Source organism: Diaporthe amygdali, assembly GCF_026229845.1.
Source record: "Diaporthe amygdali strain CAA958 chromosome Unknown NODE_4_length_2575358_cov_65_588622, whole genome shotgun sequence".
Lineage (NCBI taxonomy): Eukaryota > Fungi > Ascomycota > Sordariomycetes > Diaporthales > Diaporthaceae > Diaporthe > Diaporthe amygdali.
In genome coordinates this window covers 1037004-1050354 of record NW_026517024.1, presented here as the reverse complement: position 1 = coordinate 1050354, position 13351 = coordinate 1037004, and the positions used below count along the sequence as shown (strand labels likewise).

Here is a 13351-nt window from a genome sequence, read left to right as displayed (position 1 = left end):
GTCCCAGTCTTGAACTTGACGTGGATTTTCAGGAGCATTGGAGACACCTGCAAGTTGTTTGAATATTTCACAAAAATGGCAAACGTGGTCCTGGATGGTAGCGCCGCTCCAGCCAAGGCCGGCCTTCCTCTGGACTGTAGTTTTCCATCAAAACAGACCAACTTTCCCACTGAACTCGAATCAAACAGCAATGCCGACTTCTGGTGGAGGCTTTGCAGGCCCGAGATGGCCGGTCTCTTTAAACAGGCTGGTGGCTACACTGAGTTGCAGAAAGAATCTCACCTGCGCTTTGTTCGAGAACACTGTGCCCCATGGATGGGCACCGTCCCAACCGGACATATGGCCAACGAGGCCGTGGCGCCGGTAGAGATGAGCGTCAACTACATCAGCAGTCGAGATGAGGGCGTATTACGGTTTCAAATGGAGCCTTTTACTGCTGTGTCTGGGCCACATACCCAGGCAGACGACCCATCTGGCAAGAAAGCGGTATGCTCTATGCTGAGGTCCTTCCAGCGCGCGTTGGGAGACGTTGACCTGACATGGACGTGGCAACTCGTGGATAAATTTATGGTGACGGCACCTGATGAGGTGACACGACTTCGAGAAGCTGAGAGGACTTCACTGCCGCCACCTCTCAACCTTTACCAGCGCACTCCTCAGTTCAACTTTGCTTTCGACCTCAGCCCTGACAAAAAATCCATGAAGACTTATTTCCTTCCACTGGCGAAATCCCTGGTTACTGGAAGCCCCGCCTTGGATTACTGTCTGGACGCTGTCCGTTCACTTGAACCTCACGGTGAGGGGCTGTCGCCGGTGGCAGACCTTCTTCATCAGTTCTTCAATACTTCTTGCCCAGGCCACATGTCTTGCGACTACCTGGGCATCGACTCGACCAATCCTAAGAGATCCCGTGTTAAGCTGTACGTGTCTTCACAACAACACAACAGCTTCAACTTCATCAGAACTGTGTTCACCCTCGGAGGGATCGCCAAAGACGAGGCAACGCTGCGTGGCTTGGAATTCTTACGTTCCATTTGGCACTTACTGGTCAATGTCGACGAAGGCGAACTGCCGGACTCTTCTGATCGGCCTGCAAAACAGCTCCCCTTCTTTTTAGGCTGTCTTTATTTCAGCTTCGAATGGCGAACCGGTGACCGCTTGCCGCTTGTCAAGCTCTATGTGCCACAGTGGCAATATGCCCAGAGCGACCGCAAAATAGCGAGAAATATATCTGCTTCTCTGAGGAAGCTGGGCCGAGATGAGGCTGCTGATGAGTACTTGACGCACATCAAGCAGACTTTCCCAAGGGCAGACCTGGACGGTAATATATCTATTCACAATCAAGTGTCGTACGCGTACAGTGCTGAGACTGGCGCGTACTTGACGATATACTACAGTGTAAATAGCAAAGCTGTGACTAGAGACTAGATATACTAAGTGGAGAGTCTTCTTCTTCCTGAGTCAAGATGAGAAAAGAATCTCGTTCAGAGTTTCCCACAAGATATTCATGCCTCCTGAATTCGAATCTCGTTCTGCCCTTGATGGCCGATCACCCGAGGCTTCAGGTCTGAACACTTGCGAAATTTCCTGTGAGCGTAAATTCCTCCTATGGAAATCATAGCCAGATCCTTGCTGTGCTCGACCAAACTTTGTATTTCCAATCAAGGCAGCTTTTGCATCTCCTCCTCAATTCTTGGCCATGCGCGCGGTGGCAACCATGCAGCAATCCAGTAGTTACCCGCCGGATCCTTGCCGAGGATATTGAAGGCGTCTCGCGCCGTCTGGCTCCGCTTTGTATGGAGAGAATGATGATACACGGGTTTGCCCGGTGCAGAAATCACTGGGCCCTGCTTGCCACGCCTGATCACAGCTGGGCTGAAGTCGACAACCTCGCAGATCTTGGTTTTGCTCCAGTTGCTGAAGATCAGCGGGCTGCTCGTTGCCGTACCGACAACAAGAGCTCCCATCCTAGTTTTTCGAAGTTCTTGAAACATGGCGCGGATCTGAGCTTGTGGGGCCTGCTCCAGTAGAGATTGACGCACCGTATGTGCGAGCTCGCCCAGCGAAGTGCTCATAACCCGACCGACTGTGGTTGTTGTGAATAGGGCAAAAGCGAAGTTTCCGACGTAGGCGGTGTTCTGCTTGAAAAGGTCCGGTAGACGGGCCCGAACGTCGAGTGCATTTATGATCGTGATTGACTGCTGTGAAGTTTGTTGTGATGCCTGGTGCAAACATGCCATCCGGACAGCCCATGCTGTAATGACATCTCCATCGCTAACAAAAGGTTTCTCAATGTGACCTGGTACGAGAGTTTGAGTCTGTTCGACCAATGAATCCTCGGCTTCCCGTCGTAAGGCTTTGATTGTTCTAGCCGGGAGGTAGATGAGCTTGCTCTCTTGCGATACCCATATGATGGTCCAGATATATCGAACAACCCAGATGACGAACCAAATACCACTGACGAGACTGCTTTTCAATATCCATTCTTCTTGCTTCAAGGTGCCCCCTTCACCGGCCTCGAGGTTGTCCAACGGGTTGCTTTCAACATCTTCCAAATGCTGCACTTCGATCTCCCGTCCTGCCATGACTCTGCTCCAATTTATCAATAGTGTTTGGATGCCAACAGCGTCGGACATGGTGTGTGGCCATGAAACCGAGACGAGGGTGGCATCTGTGAAAGATACAACATGCAATCCAATCTGTGGCAGGTCTGAGTTGCAATAGTCCTCAATTGTCAAAGGGGGGTTCTCTCGTGTCGCGAATTCATGAAAGGTTGTTGATGATTCATGTAACCTTGGCTTCTCTGTAGCTACAGGTAAGCGGCGTCCGAGAGCGTGTTCGTCGATACAACAATCCAGCTTTGTGTGGGAGAAATCAGCTGCTGGGTGCTGAGGAGTGAAGCTCTCTGGGATATGGACCTCCAATTTGCCGTCTCTCTACATGAAGATCAGTATCTGACTCTTCCATTTCCTGCTTCCCGCCTACACATGAGGACCGCCCGCTCACCTTCTTCCTAACTCGACCACCTAGGCGTTTCCAGTTCCCTATGCTGAGAAGGGCATTAAGAGAATCACGAAGTTTTGCGGCATCGAGAACATCGTCGAATCGCAAAGTCCAGACTAAAATAGAATTACGTAGACCGATTGCATCATCAAAACGATGAAAAGGAACTATCCTATCGACAGGGACGGTTGTTTGAGACATGTTGCCACCGAACGCTTGTTCCTTTCAGGACTTTGTCGTCAGGGATTTCTTGTTGTATATCCGTTAAACTGTGGCTGATTGGAACAACACGAGACCTAGTGGATCGAAATTCCAGTCTGCTCTAGGGATGGCAATCTTCTGAGTTCAAAGAGTGAGCGAGGGTGGCGGGCAATGCCTCGGAGCTGCAGCGCAAACTTCGGAAGGGCTGTGACGCTTAGCCTGGAAATAATCCAGGCAGATATCAAGGCAAAATTAAAGTTCAAATATCGGCATATAATTGACGCAAGAATATGGTACAAGACGAACATTTATTCTCTTGACTCGTACTCCTTTGAAATTGCAAAAAGCCCCAATTTTATGGTGAGTATGAGGATAGCACGATATCTCCTAATTGCACAATGTTCAGGATACGATTCGTGGAATTTATTAGCATCTCGCTCCTCACACTAGGGACCTCGAATCATGTCCATCACTGGGATACCGGCCATGCTCCGTCGTAACGAACTTTGATAGCCTAGTCTGAATGTACCAACTGCTTGGCAAGAAGTGAAGGTATCCGCAAATCAGCAAGGGCTAAGGTCCCTGCCGCATGCGAGCCAGAATGGGCAAGAAATGCTACGCTAGGGCTGTGTGTACATTCCCAGGTATGTAACGGTGTTTTGTTCAGATGCAGCAGTTAAAGTGGCACCAGGCCATATCACGATGGTTTTCCAATATCATATCGACTTCTCAGTGTACTGTCAGCGTGATTAGGCCTCGACTTCTTCCTGTTTAGATGACGATACGAGCTCTTGACCCTGAATATACATCTGCACTTGACGGTAACGCACCATTTGAAGGTCATAAAATGCCACAAGCAATGAAGGAAAAACTTTTTATGGTGGTTGATGATTTGCATCGGCTTGCAAGCAGTCAATTCAAGCTTCCTGTGGCTCCAATCCTCTTCACAGCATTGGCAGCGACACTAGGGGCTTTTCTTCTGTCATCTCTAAGAAGCTATATTTCATATCATCGCAAAATGTCCTTGTTTCCCGCGCCTAACTCTGATAGTGCCTTCCGATCTTTCTTTTCCTCTAAGGCTCGCGACAAATTTCTTTCGAATGCCCAGGAGCTTATACGACAGGGCTTCTCTCAGGTACCTAGATTGCATTGCTATGTGTAGCAAATCCTGCTCTCCACTAATGAATCACTTAGAACAAATTCGCGATTCGTCTCAAAACAGATTTTACTGATGTTTTGCTGCTATCGCCTCGCTACCTGCCACAGCTTCGCACGGAAGATCGACTGCAAGGCGGACCTTATACCGTTCAGGTTCGTCAACTTCACATTCGCCCCGACCCTATGCATCTAGTCCACAGATTTTCTGAGAAAGACGTCATATGTACAGGAACTCCTAGGGTACCTCCCAGGTTTCGAACCATTCAGATTCGCGGACCAGATGCCCAAGTTCATACCTGATGTCATCTTAACCAGGATGAATAGATATTTGTGTTAGTGCCCATGCGCCTTAGTGGCTACTGGATTTCAATGTCATGAGCATTTATGCCCTTTTTATCTCTCTAAGGATGGGCCGTCACTAATGTATGATTGACCGTCAACAGCCAACGTACCGGCTTCCATCACTGAGGAAGTGGAAGTGAATCTGGCTGAGAATTGGACAGACGAAAAGGGTGCGTTCTGAAGTTGTATTTTCTGGAACCTGAAGATAATTTCCCTGCTTATTTTCAGTTACTGACTTTGTGCATTAGACTGGCACTCTGTTCATCTTCACGGTACAATGCTAGGTCTCGTTGGCCAATGCTCAATTCGGACATTCTTGGGCCCAGAAATGTGCCGCAAAAAACGCTGGGTAGATCTCCACACAGAATACACAGTGGCCGTTGTCACAGCTGTCCAGGCATTACGGAAATGGCCCAGGGCCCTCGTGTCCATTGTTCACTGGTTCCACCCGAAGGCCAAGGCGGCTCGAGCTCTACTCAACGAGGCGCGCGCAATGATACAGCCGATGCACGAGCAAAGGAAACGCGACATGGCCGCGGGAAAACCAGTACCCGCCGATACCTTGACTTGGTTCGAGGAAGTAGCCAAGGGTCAGGCATACGATGCAGCTGTAGTGCAGCTTACAATGGCCTTGGCTGGCCTCCATTCTTCCACGGATCTTCTCTGTGCAGTAATGCTGAATTTATCTGAGCACCCCGATGTTGTCGAGCCCCTGAGACAGGAGCTTGTACAAGTGTTGAAGAGGGAGGGATGGAAACAGACAACTTTCTCCCAGTTGACACTTATGGATAGTGTATTGAAGGAGTCACAGAGACTTAAGCCTGTTGGTCGCGGTAAGTACACTTGCGATTGCAACCTCCTCCACAAGACGTAGAACTTCATGATTCGTGGTCCGACTCAAAAACCGACGGCTAACTTCTACAGCCTTCTTCAAACGCGTAGCAGTAGACAACATCAAGCTGGACCACGGAGTCGAAATACCTAAGGGGGCCTTCGTCGCGGTGTCGAACCACGGCATGTGGGACCCTCACAACTATACAGACCCTGACAAGTTTGACGCATATCGTTTCGCGCGAATGTCGGACAACAAGTCCAGCGCCTTCTCGACCGTTAGCGTAGAGCATACTGGCTTTGGTTTCGGGAAAAATTCTTGCCCGGGCCGGAATTACGTGGCCCTGCAGCTGAAGATCATTCTGGCTCATCTCCTCCTCAAGTACGAATGGAAACTGCCTGACAACTATACACCAGCCACGTTTAATAATGGGTTCGACTTGATCGCCGATCCATTTGCCCAGGTTCTTGTGCGCCGACGATTGGAGGCACCTGAAGTCTCTTTGAGACAAAATACATGAGCGAGTTGAATTCGCTCTGTCAGTGCCGTTCAACAGGGGCTCCGGAACGGTTAAGTGGGTTTAAATTCCCTGAGACCTTGGTCGATCATGCATTAAATAAAGATGAAGACGGTAGAGGGGGGAGGCAGGAGAGGGAGAAAGGGAAAATATCGATTCCCTCCCCTCGAAAGCTAGGATAAAAATATAGAACGCATTGAGCTTAGTCTCCCCCTGCTCTCAGCAGCCAGAGTCTCACATGTATCCTCTTGCTCGAGTATAGCGCAACCAAGTGTTTAATTTGAGGTCCGCGGCCAAGCAGAAGAGTCAGAACAATGCTTACGTGCACTCACACTCCTACTCGTGATGTTATATGCTGGAAATACTGAAATAGTAATTGTAAATGAAACAGAATGGATGATTCGCTTGAGTTGTAAGTAAATTTGATCAAACGTTAAGCTTCTGTGACACCAAGGTATTCTCCGCAATAGCCGACCAAGCCGCAGCATCCGCTGGAAGCGTCATAGCGTTAAGACGTCAACTCCGCACATTCCGACTCACCCACTCTTGCGCCGGGCGGCATCAAGTCCATCGTCCTCCCTCCTATCCGCTTAAATTTGCACGATGAGCTCCCTGAAGCGGAAGCGTTCCCGTCAGGCCTGTGGGCCTTGTCGAGAGCGCAAGAGAAGATGCGACGGGCGTGAACCTTGCCTCACTTGCACTGACTGGGGCTATTCCTGTTACTACGAGCCTGAGCCTCGACAAAGGGCCCCCCGAGGCGTCAGGCAGGCCATGCCAGGGCCCCCTTCATTCGGATCACAGCCTCTACAACCGCCTGCCCCTGCACCCAGTGCCGTCGAATCTGATCACAGCGGTCTGGTCCGACGCCTGGAGGCCAACTCCGGAGCGGCTTTCGTCAGGAACCTCGGCCTCAAGATTGACCCTACAAAAGCGCCTAAGCTCAATCTCTTTGGATGGAATATTGGAGCCAGGCAACTCTCTGCTCAACTAAGTGCTGTTTCTTCTCCGCTGCCTATCGTTGAGATCACCTCGCTGGAACATATGAGATCTTTGTCCCAGGTTTATTTCGAGAAGGTTGACCCATGCTACGGGTTCATCGATCATGAGCAGTTTTATGAAAAGCTGACTACAAGATGGGAGACGCCTCAGACACCAAGCATATATGATAGTATTCTGGGTGGCGTTGCCGCTATTGGGTGTTTATTTTCTCAACGAAACGCCACAATCACCGAATTACACCTGGTTCGCTCAGCTCGTGCCTGTCTAGACAACTTTCATCTCTGTGGTCCTCCGCCTATAGACCTTCTGATCGGTTGGGTGCTTCGGGCAAGCTATCTTCGAATGACAGACTCACCGCATTCAACATGGATAGCCAGCTCCATGTTGATGCATCTTGTGGAAGCCTCAGGGCTTCACCCTGAATCACCATCGGTTCTTCTACCAAGCGCACAATGTGACCCAGATACCAAGAGAAGGATCGTCGGCGTCGCGCATCATCTGAATGCGTGGACTTCTTTCGACCTTGGACTTTCCCGAGTTTCTTTTCGCACCGACGATCTGCCCTTGCTGCCAGCACCGAGGCCGGGCGACTACACAGCTGAGGTCCTGGGTCTCCTCCCGGTGTCAGTCAGTCTAGACCCTGGAAGGCTGAAGGATGAGACAGATCTCACGTCCAAACTTTCTAAAGTTGTGGAAGGTGTTCACACCAAACCACCATCGGTCCTGGCACAGTGCAACCTGGTGCTCTGCATTCTTCGACGCATCCATACACAAAACCTCGACATCTCTCCAAACCTAGTAGAGCAGGTATTGGCTCTGTTGAAGAAAGGACTTGGCTGCGCTCGGACTATGGTTATAGAGTGCTGTCCATGGCACCAGGTAGCGAACGTGCCCTTCCAAATAATCTGCGTCCTCCTTGTCATGGATACGCGATCATCTCTTGTGATGCTAAAAGAGGCAATGGAAACCTTAAGTCTCGTTGCCTCTACGTATGATACGGAAGTAATGAGGGAGGCGTACAGTACGGCATGTCTTTTGGTTCTTTTACACCAGCAACGTAGGAAGGACGACATAGCCATCCTCGGCGAGGCCTTGAACGTCCACCACCAGGAGCGACAGATAGCGCCAACACCCCAAATCAGTCCCAGTGCCGAGGATTATTCCTGGCTGGAAGCACTAGTTGCTGACTTGCCCGGGCTTCAACGGATCGACATTGATCAATTCCTTCATGCGGATTTAATCGCTGGTTCTTCTTTTATGGGCGGATCAGAGTGATTAAATGCATCATAGAGGACTGTATGAATCAACTTGATTAGATGATTGCCGTACTCTCAAACTTTTTCCTCAAAGTAGGTTTGAGCTCTAATGTACGTAGTGCGGATATTGCGGATTTCACTAGCGCTATCATTGACAACACATAAACCAGTATGTGAAATCGCACCAGAGCCGCAACAACCGAGGGCGTTCAAATGACAAGTTGGGTATGAAAAGACCACTATGCATTCAATGACTCATGAAGAAACTACTAAACATATTTGGACCTTTTCTCATGTGCCTACCACGATCCGAAATCTCGAGTGTGCCTGCAGCAACCCACGCTCGGAGCCCAGGTCCGTAGGCAAATCAACACGAGGCTCTTGCATGCCAGAGAAGTTGGAGTCAGAGTTGTCTTGAAATTTCAGAGTCGTCTTTACTAAGATTATTCTGGGAATTGGTTAGATGATGATCGAGAAACTATCCATGGGCATGGGCAAGCCTATCCCACCAATGCTTCCCGACCAGGATAACTACACAGTCGAGTTCGATGAAGCAAACGATGCCTTGCATCCCTACAATTGGAAACGCTCCATCAAGTATGATACTTTCCTGCGGAAATTATAGAATGGCAGAAAAACTGATATTGATATTTTGAGGCTTTTCGCATCCATCCTGGTCTGCACGGGGACCTTCATAGTGTCCTTCACCAGCGCCGTCTTCGCGCCCGCCACAAAGGCTGTCAGCAACGAGCTCAATGTCTCTACAGAGGTCGGGACTCTGGGGACCACTTTATACGTGCTCGGCTTCGCGTCTGGCCCAGTAGTCTGGGCGCCTATGTCTGAGTTATGGGGTCGTAGGTGGCCGCTTACAACCTCAATGCTGGCCGGCGGCATCTTCACTGTCGCGTCCGCCTCTGCCAAGGACATTCAGACGCTGCTCATATGCCGCTTCTTCGCGGGCGCGTGCGGCGCCGGTCAGCTTACCGTCGTGCCCGGGGTACTGGCGGACGTCTTCGACAATACCTACCGGGGCGTTGCTATCTCGCTCTATGCTCTGACCGTCTTCGGCGGTCCATTCATCGCTCCCTTCGTTGGGGGTTTCATTGTGTCCAGCTCTTTGGGCTGGCGGTGGGCTCTGTATATCCCGGCAATACTGAGTTTCGCCAACGGATTCATCTCGCTTTTCTTCTTGCGAGAGACATATGCGCCGTGCATCCTTGTCGAGAAGGCTGCTGTGCTTCGGCGTCGGACCAAGAATTGGGGCATTCAAGCCAAGCACGAGACGGTTGAAGTGGACGCGAGAGCACTGATTGAGAAGTACTTCACTCGGCCATTGGTCATGCTAGTGACCGAGCCAGTGATTCTTTTTGTGTCGCTATACATGTCGTTCATCTACGGACTGGTCTACTGTCTTCTCACTGCCTACCCTTTTGTCTTCGAGGAAGTCCATGGCATGACCCCAGGAGTCAGTGGTCTTCCATTCCTTGGCCTCCTTATCGGACAAGTGCTAGCCCTCATCTTCATTCTTTCGCAACACTGGGCCTATGTGGAGAAGCTGGCAGAAAACAAAAACGTACCTGTTCCCGAATGGCGTTTGGCGCCTAGTCTTCTGGGGGCGCCCATATTTGCAATTGGCATTTTTTGGTAAGTGAAATTTCATATCTGCCTAAATTTTCGAGTATAATAAAACTAAGCATTGTCACTACCGTAAGGTTCGGTTGGACTGGATTCAAGCCTCAGATTCACTGGGCTGCACCCACACTCGCAGGCTTATTCATCGGGTTTGGCATTCTATGTGTCTTTCTACCTTGCTTCAACTATTTAGTTGACGCATATTTGCCGCTGTGAGTTTTCAACAAGCCAATCTCGTGCATATTTAATGGATGCTTTACTAAGTCGTGACAGAGCCGCATCTACAGTTGCTGCCAATATTATCCTTCGCTCGGCGGTCGCGGCAGGGTTCCCACTCTTTTCCAGACAAATGTTTGAGAACTTGGGTGTGCAATGGGCCTGTACTCTGCTCGGTTGTCTGGCGGTGATTATGATTCCGATCCCTTTCGCATTCAGGGTCTATGGCCCGCGTTTGAGAAGGAAGAGCAAGCTCCTCCAACAAGATGAAGTACAGGACTAGAACAATGAATTTGATAAATTTTCGATCCAGTCTTCCGATCGAAATTGTGTAGAATGTATAAGTGACGCGCTTCACAAATGATCGGTCTTCCAGCCCGTCTGGGAACTTCCAGGCTACAAAGATCCCAGCCCCAGTTCCTTTATAAAAATATCAGCCGCCCTTTCGCCGATAGCTAGCGCCGTGTTGTTGGTATTGGCGGCCACGTTATGTGGAGCGATGCTCAGATCGGCAATCTTGAGGTTTCCCACACCGTAAACACCGAGACCAGAATCAACGACACCCATCTCGTCGCGAGGAAGCATCTTGCACGTCCCAAGCGAGTGCCACGTCGTTCCGACGTTCTCGCGCAGCCACTGCTCGAGTATGGCGTCATCCTGGGCCGAGTACTCGATGTCTGGAATGCCGGCGGGCAGCGGGCCGTCGGTGAGTTGGACACACGCGGCGCTCGACCCGGTGGCGAAGGGCGGGTGGCAGTTGGCCATCTCGCCGCGGTAGCATGCCATGCGCCTGATGACCTCGCGCTGCTTCTTGTACATCCACATGTGCTTCTTCACGTCGAGCTGGCCCTCATCGGCGAAGAAACCCGTCTCGAAGTCCACGGGGACGCCCACCTCGGGGCTTGTGATGTGTATTTTCCCGCGCGAGAAGGGGTATACGGTGAATACCGTTACTGAGAGACAGGGTTCACCAGTGGCAAGGCGAGGGTCTCCTGGGAAACTGTGTCTCAGTTAGTACGGTCCTCCGGAGAAGGCCTCGGCTCCCATCTCCAGAGCTCTTACCCAGCGATTACGCTTAACACCGCTAATGGTTTATCTGGGTAAGGTTTGAATTCTTGATTCCAGGCGGCTTGAAAATCAGGTCCGAGGGCGGTAACCTCACTCTCTCTCGGCCGCACTTTGACCTGTATTTCCTGAGCATTCCATCCTAGCATCTCGTGGTCAGCCTTCATCAGCTCCTCGAAGCTGACCGATGGCCCGTAGATAATTTTATCGAGCGTATCAGCGGCTTCCAGTTCATTGAGATATGGGTAAGCAAGCAGATGATGGTCTTCATAGCCGTTGCCGACTCCGGGCAAATCAACAAGAACAGGGACGCCGACACGCTCCAGAACCTTGTGGTCACCGACGCCAGACCGTTCCAAGAGTGGCGGCGTTCCACAAGCGCCGCTGGACGCGATGACAAGCTTCCTCGCCTTGACACTGCGCAGTGGCTGCTCCGTACTGTCTGTGTGGAAAAGTGGGTTGGGCCTGAATTCGACCCCAGTAGCCTTCTTATTCTCGTCTATCAAAATACGGCAGACCTGAGATTCAACGAGGACGTTCAAATATGGGTGCTTCCCATCGCGAAGTCGCGGGAGGAGGTAGGTGGATGCTGCGTCTTGACGCTTTCCACTGGGTGAAATGAATCGCCTGGCTCGCCACGTGACATTGACGGAGTCGATATCTGTCAGGTCCGGTGCTTCCTGCCAGCCCACGTTCTCTGCTGCGGCGATGAATTCGTTCTCAATCCTGGGTGAGTTATATGTGCCACGGGACACATGTATCGGGCCGTCGTGGCCGTGGACACCTTTTGCATCCTCGCCGTGGTATGTCTCGAGCTGCGAGACAGGCCATCAGCTGGCATTTTCCAGTTTTCAGGCCGATGAGAACTTCGAGGTTTGGTTTACCTTCTTCAAGTAGGGCAGCATCTCATCGGCGGACCACCCTGGGGTATTCCAAGAGTCCCAATCGGATCGCTGAGCCCGACTGTACATCATGAAGTTGATCGATGATCCGCCTCCCAGTATACTAGCCGTGGGAAGAATGAGTGATCTATCAGCAACCTCGGGCGACTTCTTTGTCAGGTAAAACTGGCTGGTCTTGCTGTCTGGTGCGAGATGGGTCAAGAAGCAGGCTGGATACTCGACGGTTGGCAACTCATTGCTCGGTCCGCTTTCGATCACCAAGATGGACAACCCAGGGTCTGCATCGGCGAGCCTCGCAGCAACGACACAGCCAGCCGTCCCACCTAGTGAATTACCAAGCTTTAGCAGAGAGGGGGCGAGAAGGCTGCAAAGTTGTTCATAGGCATGAGGAGTTCTCACCTCCTGCAATGATCACGTCCACCTCATCAATTGCCTCCGGAAGGTTTGTATAAAGTGCCATGATGCCGCAAGCCACGCGAGCTTTGCAGTCCAAAGGGCGAGTGTCCAGACGTGCTGCGGAGATTGATCGATAACCGAGAAGAAACGAAGAAGTCTTCGTGTGAGGTAATAATGTAAGCCAGGCGCAGATGAGGCCGAACCCCGCTCTGCTACCCTGACCTTGAGAAATATTGTTGGGCGATAGTAGTGCTGGTGGTACTTGGCGTAGAGAGGGGAGGATCATAGGGTGTGCTGACGGTGCCCTCCTCACGGCTGACCGAATTTGACCGACGCCATGGCCCTAACACGCCTCTTGTGTTATTTTGTTTGTGGTCGGTAAAATGTAAGATGACGGTGTGATGGCCTGTAAGTCGCGGAGCTTGCAACTTCCTTGGAGTTTTTTCTTGTAGCCCAAGCCGGGCGCAAAACCACTAATAAGCCCCAGATATCTAGAACAAGATTGACCGTGTCGCAAAGCTGCTGGGCGATGTGGTTGACGTTCCGTACAATATCTTGTCTCCAAGGGCAAGCGGGTTGCGGTGCTGGGGACTAGCCGTTGTACCAGACAGCGGCCTCGTCACCGAGCATTCTGATCGCAAGATGGAAGTGAATGGTATCCGGCAGTATGCATTGATGGTAGAAATGACATCTGAGCTTTGCTGGACATGCAGGACCGCCTTGGATGCGCATATCTGGGTCATCTCTACGATGGCCCGACCGCATATTTCCCATCCATCCGGAACCCTCTTTCACCATTTACCTCGTGGGCCCTGAAAAGCCAGGATGGTGC

General features: G+C 51.1%; 6 protein-coding genes across 6 annotated transcripts; 4 read left to right on the top strand and 2 right to left on the bottom strand.

The window, feature by feature from the left end:
* Nucleotides 1–75: 75 nt before the first annotated feature.
* Nucleotides 76–1428, top strand: J7T55_008513 (O-glucose prenyltransferase PaPT; the record flags this gene model as incomplete). The annotated part of the gene is made up of 1 exon (XM_053138837.1): nucleotides 76–1428. The coding sequence occupies one exon, from the start codon at nucleotides 76–78 to the stop codon at nucleotides 1426–1428; it is 1353 nt and encodes a 450-aa protein (XP_052997788.1).
* Nucleotides 1429–1661: 233 nt separating this feature from the next.
* J7T55_008512 (O-acetyltransferase PaAT-2) lies at nucleotides 1662–3204 on the bottom strand (the record flags this gene model as incomplete). The annotated part of the gene is made up of 2 exons (XM_053138836.1): nucleotides 1662–2936; nucleotides 3007–3204. 2 exons carry the CDS (start codon nucleotides 3202–3204, stop codon nucleotides 1662–1664), a joined length of 1473 nt encoding a protein of 490 aa, XP_052997787.1.
* A 1018-nt stretch (nucleotides 3205–4222) lies between these two features.
* Nucleotides 4223–6056, top strand: J7T55_008511 (Cytochrome PaP450-5; the record flags this gene model as incomplete). The annotated part of the gene is made up of 6 exons (XM_053138835.1): nucleotides 4223–4339; nucleotides 4399–4515; nucleotides 4592–4694; nucleotides 4806–4874; nucleotides 5079–5537; nucleotides 5629–6056. 6 exons carry the CDS (start codon nucleotides 4223–4225, stop codon nucleotides 6054–6056), a joined length of 1293 nt encoding a protein of 430 aa, XP_052997786.1.
* A 768-nt stretch (nucleotides 6057–6824) lies between these two features.
* J7T55_008510 (uncharacterized protein) lies at nucleotides 6825–8327 on the top strand (the record flags this gene model as incomplete). Its single annotated transcript, XM_053138834.1, has 1 exon — nucleotides 6825–8327. One exon carries the CDS (start codon nucleotides 6825–6827, stop codon nucleotides 8325–8327), a length of 1503 nt encoding a protein of 500 aa, XP_052997785.1.
* A 447-nt stretch (nucleotides 8328–8774) lies between these two features.
* J7T55_008509 (bicyclomycin resistance) lies at nucleotides 8775–10439 on the top strand (the record flags this gene model as incomplete). The annotated part of the gene is made up of 3 exons (XM_053138833.1): nucleotides 8775–8905; nucleotides 8966–9952; nucleotides 10376–10439. 3 exons carry the CDS (start codon nucleotides 8775–8777, stop codon nucleotides 10437–10439), a joined length of 1182 nt encoding a protein of 393 aa, XP_052997784.1.
* A 113-nt stretch (nucleotides 10440–10552) lies between these two features.
* J7T55_008508 (Alcohol oxidase) lies at nucleotides 10553–12583 on the bottom strand (the record flags this gene model as incomplete). Its single annotated transcript, XM_053138832.1, has 4 exons — nucleotides 10553–11156; nucleotides 11219–12036; nucleotides 12106–12446; nucleotides 12523–12583. The coding sequence occupies 4 exons, from the start codon at nucleotides 12581–12583 to the stop codon at nucleotides 10553–10555; spliced, it is 1824 nt and encodes a 607-aa protein (XP_052997783.1).
* Nucleotides 12584–13351: the final 768 nt, after the last annotated feature.